Source organism: Rhyacophila brunnea, unplaced genomic scaffold (genome assembly GCF_057557595.1).
Source record: "Rhyacophila brunnea isolate RB1 unplaced genomic scaffold, BYU_Rbru_1.0 scaffold_22, whole genome shotgun sequence".
Classification (NCBI taxonomy): Eukaryota; Metazoa; Arthropoda; class Insecta; order Trichoptera; family Rhyacophilidae; genus Rhyacophila; species Rhyacophila brunnea.
The window spans coordinates 16,591,097-16,608,537 of NW_028232882.1; the positions used below are offsets into that span (position 1 = coordinate 16,591,097).

At 34.9% G+C, this 17,441-nt stretch overlaps 1 protein-coding gene and 1 long non-coding RNA gene across 2 annotated transcripts in view; both read right to left on the bottom strand.

The window, feature by feature from the left end:
- Positions 1-17,441, bottom strand: part of LOC147070101 (uncharacterized) — a 593,776-nt gene that overhangs the window by 260,746 nt on the left and 315,589 nt on the right. The gene's annotated exons all lie outside the window — the stretch shown is intronic.
- The window catches only part of T48 (FU domain-containing protein T48), an 87,454-nt gene that overhangs the window by 3,639 nt on the left and 66,374 nt on the right, over positions 1-17,441 (bottom strand). The window contains exons 3-5 of the mRNA XM_085950049.1: positions 5,544-5,671; positions 1,976-2,131; positions 819-916 (exon numbers count right to left, since the gene is read on the bottom strand). Coding sequence (XP_085806175.1) covers positions 819-916; positions 1,976-2,131; positions 5,544-5,671 — 382 coding nt within the window. The remainder of the gene's footprint in view (positions 1-818; positions 917-1,975; positions 2,132-5,543; positions 5,672-17,441) is intronic.

The window sequence follows — 17,441 nt, forward strand, 5'->3', positions numbered from 1 at the left end:
AATGCCTACTCATACACATTAAGCTGAAAATTCTTTAATACAGACCTATAATATTATGTTATATCGTAATGTGTGTGGTTAAAAAATTTATTCTCCCAAGACTACAATAAATTAATAAGGGCGCATATTCCTGCAAATTGTTCATGCCTTTACAGCATTGGTCACAGATAACCACAAAGGGAACAAGCAATAGCCGTTATCCTATTCTTTTAATGGGTCCACTTAAATATTGAAATTTGTATGTATGTAATGCAGTCAGTGGCGGATGCTCTAACACCATTCAAGTGCACAGCACTTCTAACATTTTTATAACAGAAAGTTCCATCATTCATTTGCCGCAGCGTAAACTAGACTTCGACTTCTATATCGAGACGTATACGTCACTGCGGCCGTTTTTGGAACTAAAACCGTTAAATACGAGCCAGCATGTAAAAAGCGCATGACATAGATGTCAATATATAGAAGCCGAACAGTACAGTTTATTTAGCATACCATTACTTGGCCAAAAATAATATTAACGAGTCTTTATTCTTGTCTGACATTATGTGAAAGAAAGCATTCGAACGTGTCTGTTTATATACCGTATACATATATTATGTTATAATGGTTAGGTTAGTGAAATAGTGAAAATATATTTCCATGAACGGAAATTATAAGTGTAGTATGTCACATGGAATAAAACCACATGTGATTTTTATCTAGAGTGTTTACCTACGTGTTTAGATAACAATAAATAGGATCCTAACTAAGACTTGCTTCGATTCTCATATGAAATGTAGTCTCCTGACCTGTCATTAGTTAGCAAAATTAATATTTACCCGCAAATAACAGCGGCATCCGTATTTCCAGCATTGTGCATCTCTCTCACTTGTCGTCTGACATTATTCAGTATCGCCAAGAATGTATAGGCATGTGGCTGAAACATAAAAATAAATTTTATAACGTAAAGGTGCAATGTTTATACATATGATTAAAATTTTCCCACAATTATCTATATCTTACAATTAGAAGTTTTAGTATGTGTATAGAGCAAAAACACTTATTACTTTTGACATTTTTACCTAAGAGTGACATTTAATCTTAATCCAATACCTGTCAAAATTCAACCAATTCAGTGAGCTGTCAAGATAATAATATTATGCATTAATTTACCATATTAACTAAATTAACATAGATTTTATGCATATATTTTCTATTTTCTATTGACAGTTTGTAAAGCATTCGGAGTCATACATTGGTCAGTGTATTGGTATTAAACGGTATGCAGCCATTGAGGTAGCACCTGATTAGTATTGAGTGGTTTTCAGCCAATGAGATTTTATATCGGGTTTGCTCAAACCGGACATGGGCAATGTACAATTTTGGTTTATAAGAACATATCCATTAGCGCAATTAAATAATCAAACCTCATTCATATTATGTCAGGAAGGAGTGTTTGTGCGTTGGAAACCAGGGTATTTTTCAGGGAGTATTGGTACCGTTTAACAAGTCTGATTTACAAGCAATATGTTAAACTCTTCATGTTTTTTTCATACGTATGCATCGTTTATTTCAAATAAAATTTGTTATGTATTGTATTAGTTCGATACCTCACACTGCTTTATGTTGGTGATGTAACAACTAAGTTTTGACAGCCAATTTCGAGTGAAGTATTCCTCATAACTCTACCGGCTTGTCGTGTAAATCTCATGTGCTCAATTCTATATTATAAACATACCATATTATTGTGATGTTATGATAGTTATGATAGTTATAGTACAAAACAAGACATCGACGATGGGGTGCCGAGCTAGAGAAAGCATTTCAATAGGCTTTAACAATAATCACATTAGTCCTGCGTAATTATTCCTGGGCAAAAGAAAAAATCACATCTCCCAAGTGACACACGATGGACGAGTGGTTACGGGTCAGGCTTATAATGTCGTGGGTTCCAAGTTCGAATCCAGGGTCTGGCAGAAAAAAAATATTTACTTACCCTATATCTGTCAAGGTCCTTGTGAAAACTCTTCAATGCCTTTGCACTCTGCTTCGGTAAGCTATCCCTTCTCTTTTTCCGAAAACGCACACATAGCAGCCCGCTCACCGCCAGGATTATACAAAGAACTAAGCCGACTACTGCTCCGATTATTATCTGGAAAAGGAATTAAAACTCATGATATGATTTATATGGCTATCTACATAATATTATTATATTGGATGTAAAATTTAATTATAGGCATTCAATTGCAATTTCTGCTAATGCTATTACGAAGTACCTATCACCAGAGTCTTGAATTTGTGGCAGCAGCAGAGTACGGACGGAACATCTGTCTTCATACCCATGGGTAAAAATTCTATTTTTATAACTTTCAGTTTGTTTAAGTCCATACTCTGCCGTAGACCAAAAAAAGTAATTTATCATTGAGCTTCTTTGTTGTTAAGATCAACTTTAAAAAAATATTGTTACTACCCACCGAATTCAAGTAATAAATAAGTAAACACTGCACTGATATTATAGTTCTTCATCAGTATGTGTTTTAAGATCATTTTGAGGTGCAAGCATTTAAATGAGCAAACATCACATTGAAATGGTTTTTCACTGGTATAATATCATTCAAGACAGAGCCTATACTATATTATCAGAGGGAGCCTTATAAACTTTTAGTACCTTCGGCAGTTAACGTTTCGGTGATATCCATATGTATGTATGATATACATAATTTTTGTGGTTGTTCATCCAAACTAAATAGTCTAAATAATTATAATTTGTATACTCAGCTACTTGTCTGCACAGAATAATTGGTGTGGTCTGATTTTTATATTATGTTTGCATTATAATATTATATTTCTATTGTTCATTTAGAAAAAAGAGTATTATAGTATTACAGCTATTGGCTAATGCGCCATAATACTTAATAAAATAGGTATACAATAATTATAAACAGTGCCCATGAAATAGATAAAGAAATACTTAATTACTGATAACAACAAATATAAATCAATAAAAGAAGAAGAGAGAGTAAGACCTGTTTCAGACGGTACACCGGTGTCGCGCTCGTATATAATAAGGAGGCCTTTGTGTTCGAATAAAAGGGTCTTTGTATTATGTTTATGAACGCCCAGAGCTAATGAGTCAAAGCGTGTATGGTACACTTTTCCGTCGGCCGCTACATTCTCAAGCCGCCGATACACATGTTTTTATGATCGTAGCCAGTTTTATGTACTAATTTATATCGCGAAATTATGCGTTGACTCATTAGCTCTGGGCGTTCATAAACATAATACAAAGGCCCCTTTATTCGAATACAAGGGCCTCCTTATTATATACGAGCGCGACAACGGTGTCCCGTCTGACACGGGGGTAAGTTATTAGGTGATATGAAAGTAAAATAATATAAACAAGTTCAAAAAAATTTATTAATCTTTATGGTACCATCGAATAGGTTAATCGCACGATACACAGAATCATGAAACATCACATCCGTCCTGCGACGGGGTAGCATGAAGACCGCAGAGTCACGAGTGATGAATGTGAATGTTTTAATTACAATACAAGTCAAAAATGTTTCGTGTTCGAAACTAATAGTTTGTAATGTAGGTACACTCATGTAAATAAATAAATGAAAACTTCCCGTACCTACTCAAACCTGCAGACTACACACCATACAGATAGTACAAGCAGTGTTACACGCTAGTTGTAACTTTGGTGATTTACCAAAAATTTCTCCTGCAGCGCTTATTACAACGTTTTTATTAGCTAGTATTCTTGTTTGTCCGGTGGTTGTTTGTCCAGTACAAATCTTGCAATCGATTTTTAACTAACATCCCGACCAGCTAGACATTTGAAACTTTTAGAGTATATCAGAACACAATGCCAATGCATTCTTTTAATAGGTACTTTTAGCCATCTTTAAGCAGAATTGAATTCATTTTCAGTTAATTCTATTTTGTATGGAAAGTTATTTCAGAAAAATCCGTAAAAAGTAAAAGACTATTATTGGCTGCTAAGGGGGTGGTCCTAGCAACTAAATTATTAATATATACGTGCATAATACGAGGGTGGGTCAATAATTCCTTAGAAAAAAGCATTAAAACAGGTTTTATTTTTGTATTTTTTTTTTATTTCTCAACATAATTTCCTTGGAGCTCAATACACTTGGTTAGACGTTTCTCAATTTTTTTTAAACCGTCAGAAAAATAAGTTTTCGGAAGGTCCTCAAAATAAGCATTTGTCCGATCGATGACTTCTTCATTTGAAAAAAAACGTTGTCCACTTAGCCATTTTTTTAAGTTTGGGAAAAGGAAAAAGTCACTGGGGGCTAAATCTGGCGAATACGGTGGGTGGTCGACCAATTCGAACTTCAATTCTTCAATTTTAGCCATTGATCGTAAACATGTGTGAACACGGGCATTGTCCTGATGAAAGAGGATTTTTTTCCTGTTTAAATGAGGCCGTTTTTCTTCAATTTTGTTTTTTAGCTGGTCCAATAAAGATGCATAATAATCCCCTGTTATTGTTTTTCCTTTTTCCAAATAGTCAACGAAAATAATTTCACGTGCATCCCAAAATACAGTAGCCATAACCTTACCAGCTGATTTTACGGTTTTCGCCTTCTTTGGACATGGTTTGCCTTCGCAATCCACTGCTTTGACTGTTCTTTCGTCTCGGGAGTATAGTGGTGTATCCATGTTTCATCTACAGTCACAAAGCGACGAAAAAATTCATCCGGATTGCGTTGCATGAGCGACAACAGGGCTTTAGAGGCCACCACCCTACTGCGTTTATTGTCGACTGTGAGCAAACGCGGCACCCATCTTGCAGAAATATTTTTCATGCCCAATTTGTCATGTAAAATAGAAATGACGCTACCTTTTGAGATCCCTGTAACCTCAATTATCTCACTCAACTTTAATCTTCGGTCATTTAATACCATATCGTGGATTTTATTGATCATTTCTGGTGTAGTCACCTCTACAGGACGTCCTGAGCGTGGTTCATCCTTTGTTGATGTACGACCACGTTTAAATTCATTTAACCAGTTATAAATAGTTGCAAGTGAAGGAGCAGATATGCCGTGAACTAAATCCAACTCATTTTTTATTTCCTTTGCTGTTAAACCTTTTATATTAAAATGTTTAATAACAACTCTAAACTCAATTTTCTCCATTTTCCATTTTTACATTTTCCACAAGCAAATTTTTTTTTTAAATGTACGAGAAACACACAACAACCCGACCAATCTGATTGAAACTTCGCAGCATACTGAATCGGTAGTGCCGCTGCATGAAAACAAACCGCTTGCAGTACTAGTCGCGCCACCTGTCGGCTTTTCTAAGGACTTATTGACCCACCCTCGTATATAGTAATGGAAATCAAAATGAAATGTCAAAATGACATTTCAGTATTCTATATTTGTTTTTTATTTACTTCATATCAAGTGCAAGTTTGAGCATATTGAGCATAATATAATAATTCTACGGAAATTTTAAAAACGTTGTGTATAAAAAGTTCTTTTTATCTTGTAATTATTTTTAGTATGTTTTTATAAAACTGTAAAACCAACCTCGTTGGGCCTCTTCTGAGGTTGGCAGGGACTGCGGTGAGGGCGCTGTGAGGGGTGGCAGAGAGCAAGACAGCGCCCCCTCGATCCACTGCTTTCTTCGCTGCAACGTTTGCACTCGGCCTCGCACTCTGAAAACAAAAGAACAGAGAATAATTATAGACAACTATTACAGGGATAACTCACTGAAAAAATAAACGTTACCTGTTAGCCTGTAAAAGGGGCAGTGATTTTCATTTTTTTTGATTGGAAGTACCTCCTACCCTTGAAATATTTTTGTTTACTATCGAAGAACGCCTACATGGCTGACACATTGTCAGCGACATCCCTAGACAAAATGCCGCCCCTAGGCAGCGCCAAAATGCCACTCCATTTTTATACAGTATTTTTTTATCATCCTTTCATGACTCCAATATCTAAGAAATGTGTTGCATTACTAACAAAATATATTACCACAAAATCTAATTTAAATGCCATCTCTACTTCAATAGACAATATTGCGAGTCCACGGTTTCAGATACATTTAAAAATACACCTGACAACTTTCAAAACTCGCGAATCACTGGCAAAAATATTTGGATAAATTAATGAGGTAGGTATATTAGTATGTACCTACCTACCTATAATTCAAATATAATTCGCAAATCTGCACGTGTCATTGCTGGTCATCAAGGACGTGACGACCAAGTACAACGGAAGTAAACTAGACATCGCGAACCCGACAAAAAAAGTTACAGTCCTGTTAAACCTTTTATGTTAATTAGGTAACACATTTTTGTTTCTAACCAGTGAGCTCATTTTTTTAATGGAAAGATATTTCCGTTATTACTATGTTTAGGTACCCATTCCTATATTTATCTAATGATTCTCTTCGGCAGCTCTCGTGGTGTAGTGTGTAGGGCGCTGGCCTTCCACCCGAGAGTTTTGAGTTCGATTCCCAGTGAGGACACAATATTTATGTGTTTTTCTCAAAGCCTGGGTGTTTGTGATTGTTCAAAATCACTAACAACCACCTTGTACGAAAAAACAAGGACATGGTTATTAATAATTAAAAAAAAAATGATTCTCTTCGATTTGCCGCCCTTCGAGTAACTGCCGCCCCCAAGCGACGCTCAATCTGCTTACCCCCACGGGACGTCACTGCACATTGTCACCCCGTTTCTAACTTGTTGTGAGGGAATAGTGTAACCAAATTCTGTTAAGTTAAGTCTGATTAAGGGCGGCACTTTACCTAGGGACGTCACTGCGAACGACCTACAGTTTAACATCAATTTATCAAGTCCATACGACCCATGATTATAATATTATCTACTCTCATCTGTAGAGAAAGTATAATAGCATGACCAAGTGATTTAACATTAAAACATCAGTGTAGCGTGATGGGTTAATTAGCAGTTGACGTGACTGCGTAAGTCGATTTTAAAGACTGAACGAAAAAACATCTTCGCGAAGCAGATATAAACAGGGCCGCAATGACATTAAATTTTATATAAGTAATAATATAATGTAATATTATTTTTTATTTTATTTTGCTGTTAGTGTTCTGATGGGTTCATAATATTATGTATAATGTAGACATGGTCGCTTCCAAAAGCGAAACAGTTTATAATGTATACTTTTGAAATATAGACACGTCTCCGTGTCCATATCTCAAAAGATAATGCACACACGACTATTCTGATAGAATCATCTTCATAATATTATTTAATTTTTAATGTAGTAAACACAGTGATTTTATTATTTTTTAATACTTATCATAAATACGGTGATTTCATCTGATTTGGATTCAATTGAAAGTACTTACATATCAAGGCCAGTGACGTCCCTAGACTAAATAAATACCGCCCCTAAGCAGCGCCAAAATGCCGCCCCATTTTTTAAAAAACAGTATTTTTTATCATCATTTCATGATTCCAATATCTAAGAAATGTGTTGTATTGATAGATTACTAACAAAATATTATGTACCACTAAAATATACAAAATTAAATTGATATATAAAAGGCGAATATGTACATATACGGTAATAATTATTATGTTAGACACTCGCCCAAATCACCAGAAGTCTGAGGTTCTCTTTTTTGGTGGATATTTCTGACACATTTGGTGTATACCTTTTAGCAACACACAGATTTATTATTTTCACACCATTTGTACTATGATATTATTGTACGACATGTAAACAAAATAATTTTAGCTATTTCTATAAGTATAATGTACCAAACGATTCTTCTCGATTTGCCGCCCTTCGAGTAACTGCCGCCCCCAAGCGACGCTCAATCTGCCTACCCCCACGGAACGTCACTGATTAAGGCCGACTCTATACTTACAGGCCATGGCACTGAATTACAATGACTGTACTAGTTATATAAATTATCTTCGAATGCAATGCGATAGCCTGTTCGCAATAAATGAAGATTTTCGATGAAAATTATTACCATTTATTTCAATATGCAACAATCATCATTTTATACAAACAGTTTACCATAATGTTGCATTTGAAGTTTGAGCTAAATAACTAGCACTACCATAGAAGTTTACAGTTTCATGTCACGGCCTTACTCAAATGAGTCTTGTTGCATACATATATTTTTATTTGACTTTTATAATATGGCGTAGCACTCTATCAGTGACAGTGACGCCTCTAGTTAAAGTGCCGCACGTATGCAGATTTTAAATGTCACCCCCTTTCCTGTTTTATGTAAATTTCCATAGTTCTTCTTAGATATCTTAAATAGACGAATGCAATAATTATATTTTTTTAAATTATGATTAAATTCTAACACACGTAATCATTAAAGTTTATAACGTAAATAAAGCAGGTCTGTCAGCAAATAAGTTTTATTTGAACGAAGCTTTAAAAATCGAAAAATCAAACTTATTAATTATTGTCATTGATCAGGATTAAAGTGATGTTACTGGTCAATACATGGTGTTAGAAATAATAACAAACACAAACGGTCGACAATATCCGCCTGTATTTTGAGAAGCCGGTATAGAAGGTGAACCATGTGAAATGTCACGGATGTTGCCGTCTACAAAAGACATGACCCCAGACAATGAGATCAAGATCTACAGTGACGTAGGCAGATTGAGCGTTGCTTGGGGACGGCAGTTACTCGAAGGGCGGCAAATCGAGGAGAATAATTTGGTATAGGTATATAGAAATAGCTAAGTAAGCTGAGTACCTACTTAATAACGAATATAATCTTTCCTTTTAAAAAATCAGCTCATTGGTTGGAAACAAAATGTATAAATTAACATGAAAGGTTTAACATGACGTATTTTTTTCGTCAGGTTCGCGATGTCTAGTTTACTTCCGTTGCCCTTCGATGTCCTTGGTGACCAGAAACGACACGAGCACGGATGATAAAAAATATTGTATAAAAATAGGGCGGCATTATGGCCCTGCGCAGGGGCGGCATTTTGTTTAAGGACGTCACTGAAGATCTACAATCTACAATCGAGACCTACGTCTGGACACCGGATGGAGGGCAATAATGTGCTATATTATACCCGAACTTATCTGCGGAATAAGCTCAGAGAACATATAGCTACAAAGCAAAGTAAAGCAGCACTCTAAAATAAATAAAAATGCAGAGAATCAAAACTACCGAATGCCTGGACTAGAAAGTTGGCAATCACTTTGCTAGTCTCCTCCGTATTCGTTGTGGCTCTGAAGAATGATTATGTGCTTTGGTGGAACCACTTACGCAGATTCTTCAGCCAAGAAATGCGTCTTCTTTCTTGTCTCTATTGCATATTACATATTGTACATTTTGCATGATGTGGCCAAAAAATCTTGTTCATTTAATATGAATAAGATTTATGGGTTTTTAAAACCCAAACTTTTGAAGTAGGCATGCAATGCGTTGTTACAATCAATACTTTTAAAACAGGTTGACTGACACCACATACGAATAGTATTTTTCTTTTTTCTCAACGTTATCTAACATCAGGGGAGGCTCTACGTTAAGGGTTCGTAGGGACCATCCCCACATCGTTATCATGTTAAAAAAAATACGTCCGATATGTTTAACATTGTCATGATCTACATGCTTAATTACATGATTAAATGAACTGTTTAATTTATTTTATCCATCTAAACACGTCGCAATTTTGTAGATATATTATTATACAAATAAATAAAGCAATGATTGTAAATTACATAAGAACATAATGCTGATTACACGGTATTAAAATAATTAATTAAATTTAATACACACTATTTCACGGTGACACATAATATTATTATGTACACATTAAGAAAGTTGTGGCTATCCCGTCGCCGCGATACAAATCTCGTCCTACAAAGGATAGTATACGCATAGTGGGGAGGGAAATAAATGACCCCTAGGTGAGTAAAAACGCTCGTTGTAGGCGTCGTGCAAAACTGATAATGGTAAGTTTATAATAATAATTATTATTAATTAGTTAATATTTATTTTATAAGCACGCTTTTTAGATGTGATTAAGTAACAACTCAGATTATCATATTATTTATTCTGAAAAATTACTTATTTCCTCATTAATAAAATCATAGCTAGTAGCTTGGTACATAATGTATAATTTGAGAAAGTAGGTATGTATGTATATTAATTAATAATTAATGGCTAAACCCCACGACCTAGAAGTCGTCGAGCCACCACTGCTTTACATGTCCAGTAATTTGGATCCAGGACACTTTAACAATACTCTCCACTCTTAATAATATGCTCTCCTGTGAGTCATTACGAACATATTTTCTATATCTCATCTAGACGAACTTATTTATGAAAAAATATCCTAACTACGAGTCTGTTTGCTTCAATTAAAACAATAATAATTAAACGAATACAGAAGTCACACTGCGTGGGTGAAAATTATTTTCTCTACTTACCTACATGTCTGTACATACATCGAAGTAGTTCGACCTCAAAATTTAGCCTCATTGTATGACATGTTTGTCACATCTTAGAAAGTTAATGTCTATGGAAGGTATACCTTATTTGTTCACGTTGAAAATGGTCAAACCAAACAGAAGTTGAAGGTTTTACTTGTGTAGTTTTCTTCTCCTGTTGTTTATGCGTCATTATCATTTAACATTTTAGGTTTGATAGGATATGTTCAGTGGTGTAGTGCTTCCAGAGCGAGCCGTACCGATGGTCCTGACAGTTTTCACCAATATTATATTAAAAATACGCAATAGTTTTAAGTCATGTGAATAAAGAAAATGATGTCGTCGTTATTTTTATTTTATAAGCAAGAATCATCAGTAAACTAGGCGTAAAAATGCGAATGAAGAATTTTTTCTTTCGATAATCGTTTCGTTAGAGATTTGGTGCTGGCGGTAGATGCTTTGCTTTCCTTGGACAGTAAGTCGTCTCTGTACTTAACTGCAACTGCAAGAGACGTGTTGTAAGAAGAGATCCGAGAAGCCGAGAAGAATGATCTCTGGTGGCGTTGTAAGGAGGAGGTTGCGAGGGAATAACTGAAGCAACAAGATCAGCAAAGGATCACTCTACAGTCTACATGGGAGGAGATTGTTGGCAATGCTTGTAATTTCAATGATCACCATCCTCAGCAATGAGACACATGATATAAAGAGAATCGTTTTCATTACTGTAACGAAATATTAAAACATGTGCTTTAGAAAAAGTGGGGAATATAATAATAAGGATATTTAAAAACTATTGTAGGTAGGTACTTATTTAGCACTACGCCACTAGCTATATTACACTGAAATATAATATAATATATATTATATATATATGTATAAACACAATACCTATTTATACCTACTTTACTTCAAATAAATGAAACATGGATAATATTGCTCCCTAAAAGTTCACCTCGTAATATTTTTATATTACGGTCTCAAGGGTAATGTTTTAGCATAATAATATATTGAAGTTGGATACATATTATAAACATATTGGTATTTATTTTACGTATCGGTGATCAGCCATCACTTAGCCCACATTAGGAGATGCGAATAGAGGAAAGAATTGAAAATATCAGACAGGAGAATTGTAGATGGGTTTATTAATTCTACGACAAAATACATTCATTCGCTTGAGATTCACCCAACCTCATCACTTATAATGGTCATGCGTTAGATACGGTGTAGGGTAGAGTGTAGAGCAGTGATTCCAAATCGGGTCCAGTGAACCCTAGGTCTCCGTAAGTAATATCCGGGGGTTCCGCGAGAAGTCTCACAAACTTTTTTGCAATGAAGTTAAAAAAGGTTTGACAATTAAGTATTTTGAAAATTTTGCTGAAGTACAGTATTATAGTTTCGATTTAATGACAATCTACTGCCAAGGACATCCAGTGGAGGTATTCTAGAATCTAGATCATGGATTATTTAGGAGTAGCATATTTTAAAAATTCAGCAAAACTAAGGAAAGAAGGTGAAGAATACAACTTTTGACACTAGATTTTGCGGAGATGACAAAATTTTAATAATGTTTTTTCGGATGTATCGGTTTAAAATAATCATACAGAAAATAATAAAATTAGATAACATTGAAATGGTAAGGGGCGGCTTGCTTGCTGTCTGTTTATGAACTGCACTTTGCGTAGGTATGTCATTGCTTACTGATGTACACATTTCTTTTGTAATTTACAAATTTAATCTGGATCTTGATAAAAATGTCATCTAGATATGGGCTCCCCGAGATTTTACAAATCGCTCCGAGGGTTCCGCCAACCAAAAATATTTGAAAATCACTGGTGCAGAAGAATAATATATAAATAATTCATGCACACTATATTATTGAGATCGTGCACTATTTCCCAAAATGACATCAGGCACGAATCAAAATGGAAGATTCACACTTGTACCACACAAAGCAAAAAATTTCACTACGGTCTACTTACGATCATAAACACTTAACATCAGGACGTATTTCAAAGAAAACAAAATAAAACTAGCACTAAACCATAGTAGCCTATGTACGGATTAAAAAAATATATTTTGAAATATTATAGTGCGTAGCATGTGGATTGGAAAAATTGAAGTACCGGCCTTACCAAAAATAATTGAGAAGATGCTAGACATCTTAGAAAAGTCTATATAAGGATATGACGTATGAGTTGTATATATGAGGCGTCTAATCCCAAAAAGCGATAAGTCCACATTTGGTCAAAATCGAGAAAAATACGCACGTACTCTTTGTATAATTTTACACAATAATATGTATTGATCTATAAATTCCAAAACGCGACATTACCCTACGAAAAAAATATTTTATGTCTCGATTTATTACAAAAAGCGCCAAGTCCGTGTTTCATATTTTTTAAAGCTAGGTTGATTTCGCGCGTGTTTAAGTCAACCAATAAGGGAACGTTCAATATTGAAAAGGGCGTATCCCATGCTGTGACATCTGGTAAACTCATGACAGTGCCATGGAAATATGTGCCTTATGCGACATAAATTAAAAAGTGAGGTACTCGTACAAGTAGCGCTATGTCTAATTTTATTTTGCCTATATTTATTACATTTAAGAGTTTATCGGCTGAAACAAATTGCCATTTGGTTCTAATTTCGACATAGAATACAACGGAAAAAATAATCTCACGTTAAAACAAATAATTAAAGCTTGAAACATAAAAACGTTGTTTCCCGAAAATATTGAATTGTGGACTTGTTGCTTTTTTGTAATTAGATTTAGACGCCTCATATAGTGATTGCTCTATCGTCTCATATGTACACATTTGATATCTATGTTGGGAAACCATGTCTCAACAATGTAAAATACCCACCCATAAAAAAGGATTCTCCTCATTAAGAGAAGAGAAGAGGATTTGTCGGGATCTAAACTAAAGACAATTCGCTTTACTGTCCGCAAAACGAGCTCACGAGATAATTTGTTTTTTTATTAAAATATTGTAGGTAGGTACTACTATGACTCAGTTAATTTTTTAGTGACTGGTTCTTGGATTTTTGCCACTACTTAAATCCAGACGACCGGGTGTTTTGCACCTCTAACACCGCTGGTTGGCACGCCCTTGAGTCACTATATTCTCCCATTAGTGAATGTGCATCAAGGCCTGAACAAAAAAGAACCATAAGTGCGAGTGAGTAAGCATTTGGCACGCTTATATCTCCGCACTATGCGTTAGAGTAGGATAAAATTTCTACGTCTGAATTAAATATTTTCCGTTAACGTCGCCGGTAAATATGGATTTGACTGATTACATTAATTTAAAAACTGCGAGTACATGTTGCTGAAATTTATTGTTTTTGTGTTAAATATAAAGTTAGTGATAATTATTTTTAGTTAGTTTAGTAGAACATAATATTATGGTTAACTATGCTGTGTTTAAATTTGGTAGCCGTACTGAGAACCAACACGATGGTATAAAGTTTAATAGTTATGTTGATAATAATAAAATCGAGGTTTTACTGTGAGTTATATGGAAGAAACACGGCTTCATTTTTCCGAACAATATGTGCTCTCTATATATCATTACTCTGAGGTTTGCATAGTGCCCGAAGATGCACAATGTGCGAAATCGGGTCGCAAAAAAACAATTCAAATTAATGAAAAAATATAAAACTTAACCCTTTGGCGGCAATCAATTAAAATTTAATTTAGATATTATTTTTGTACACATATCCCCCCTCTCAAGATGCTATAACTGCTGTTTAAAATTTAAACGGTGAGGCCCAAAACCTTACTAAATCATACGACATGAATATTTTCTATTTTAATTAAAGCAGCTGCTACTAAGTAATGCTTTCAATTAAGAAAGCGAAGCGGATATGTTTATTATGCGTGACAAAGTCTTTAACGACTATAGGAGCAATACTGGTTTATACTACCCATAATCATAATGTTGTTATGCAAACATTGACTCTGCTGTCATGATAAATAGTCTGGTGCCTTATATGAGAAGGCCTCAATTATTTTTAATTTCTCTCCAGAATTCACCACAGAAACGGGAGACGATAATTAATTATTGATTTGTTTAAAAATGTAATTACATCCAATGACTTCCCATAGTGGTGAGCATGCAGTGTTGCCATATTTTCAAAGTGGAATTATAGTACAGAGCCTCCAAAATTATGGTATTTCGGCAAAAATTATAGTACGCGTTGAATGACTAATACTTTTCTGCATTTAAAAAAAATTACGCGTACCTATGATTAATGAGACCTTTTATATAACGTCTCCATTTTTAAAGATGTATTTTCATCACCAAACATCTTTGGTGCTATTTTCATCTATTGCCAACTTTGTTCCGTAAATTCAAAATTATGGTATTTTCGGACTTTTATATCGTACGATAACCGGACCAAACAGAACATGACAAAACAGAAGAGCCAGGGGGGAAACGAAATATTATTTTTTGTGGAATCTATTTAGGTTAGGTTAGGTTAGGTTAGGTATTGCCAACTTTGTTCCGTAAATTCAAAATTATGGTATTTTCGGACTTTTATATCGTACGATAACCGGACAAAACAGAACATGACAAAACAGAAGAGCCAGGGGGAAAATGAAACATTAATTTTTGTGGAATCTATTTAGGTTAGGTTAGGTTAGGTTAGGTTAGATCATTATTTCGTTGTACCTAGTCACCCAATCATTTTGAACATATTATATTGATTAAGATGAGATATCCTAAGCTTGCCGGCAACACCGAGTTAAGTTCCGTTTATTTGAGGCTTTCTAGCAATTAGGAATGCAGAAATTAGGTATATGATTTGATTTATTATGGCGTATTGAAAATTTGTGCTATTAAAAATCTATCAAGATCTATAGAGATAGGACAATTTCAATATTAAATTTATATTTTTCCTGAAAGGTCGTGGTTATATTTATCGTTGTTCTGTTTTGTTATGTTCTATTTTGTCATTATTCTGTTTTGTCATGGAACCATATCGTACATAGTACGCGGGCCAAAATTATAGTACAAATACTATAATTTATTATAGTATGGTTAGCATCACTGTGGGCACGTTACGCGCTTGAGGGTGACACCATAGAACGGATTAATAAGATAGAAATTGCTACCTGAGAGCAACAGTAAGATAAAGTAATAAAAGTCGATTTTGAGAATAAGTAATATGCTAATCGATTGCCGAAAACTATGCATACATAATGAATCATTGGGATTTAAAAAAAAATGTAATATGTACTGGTTGGGCCAATTATGGTGGCCATCATTCCTTATTTTCCCACCTACCTCGAATCTTTATTTGTTATTGTCGCAAGATCAGAGCAACCAGCAGTTACGGGTCATGAATAGACCGTGATTGCAAGATACATTCAGTTACTTCAAGACAGCGGACGCACCTAGGTAAAACTTAAGGCTAAGCCGTCGTTAACTACAGAGTGATTCAGCCAAAACGCATATGTTCGACCTTCGTTGCGCTAAATCCGATAAGGTTCATCTGAACTTTTCATCATCATTCATTCCAAAACCAAGTTAAACCGCGAGAGTGACATTCCGAACCGTCCGTTTACCAATGCGTGAGTGCGTGAACACGAATCATCTCCAGCGCGCGCCAGCCCTCTCAACATAAAATGTCAGTGTCTGACATACTATTTAAACCCCCCCCCCCCATTTTATAACTATGCACTTTTTACTACACAGATACGCCTATTTGCCTCATTACCTCGCATAAAATTAGATCAAATTTAATGATATTTACTTGTATAAATATATGTAGTAATAAATAAATAAATATAATATGATATAGGTAAGTAAAGTAAATATTTTTAGAATATATTACATCATTTTCATCCTAGAGCCAGAGTGAAGAGTTATGAAGCATATACTATACCTACATATAATAAATAAATAATTGGAATCTATAGCACTATTAATTTTTTAAGGTTATACTCGTACCTCAGGCATGGTCTAAAAAGATCGTGGCTAGGCGATGCGCGGATTGTGCAAATGACGCGTGCCGAACGAAATATAATTTGTCATATAAATCCAACATGCGTCCATTTAATGTTCTGTTTATTGTTCTATTAGTGAAAATAATAATATATTCATTGACATGTTTTCTTTTTCAAGTAAATTGGTAACGTTTTTTAGTCATCTTCACACGATTTGAGAATTAATACCCCCGTCGCCATCACGAAACAAATTGACGTGTTCACAGTTCGCGTTCGCTCTCCGATTACCAGCGAGTCCAAAATTTTGTCGCACCCATAGTTGAAAATTATTTCCCGTTTCACTGAAGTACCTTCTTAACTGAATTACTTGTTGAATTTGATAATATTTCCATCGGTACACAACCGTTTGTTTTGATCAATTATCCACAAAGCTATTCGATAGCGAACGGTAACTGGCAGAGCTGTAGATACCTTCATACGTCATAATCTACACGCGCATCAATTTTCATGCTGGAGAGATGCTTCAATAAAAAAAGCTAATTCGAAGAATTATTAGTGATGGCCAATAAACTTAATGCTAAGTGACGTTCTTATAAAATTATTCGTTCGTGACTGACTTATATTTTAAATCCAAAGTATGTCTATGAAGCCAATTGAAGGTCTCTCGCCGTCTTTATTTGTACAGAGACGAATTTTTAATTTATTTAACAAAGTTACCGCCAATTTTTCAAAGTAACGTTTTTATATAAGACTAGCGACCGCTCACGGCTTCGTCTGCTTGTAATACGAAAAAATAATCAGGCATACACAATTACACAATGAAGAAAGATATTGACTCTTATTATTGACTAGAAAAAATACCAGGTGGCAGTGCCACCTGTCAATGCCGACTCAAGTAGAAAGCCGATACATTCACAACGACTGGACCTACTTTTTCTGCCCCTCCCGTCGTTTTCTATGGATGACCTGTCATTGTTCTATAGAGTGCTCATACTGACGCGTATGTCGTGTTCACACAGGGAATGATTTGATTTGGATAGATGGGTTACATGATAAACAATACACTA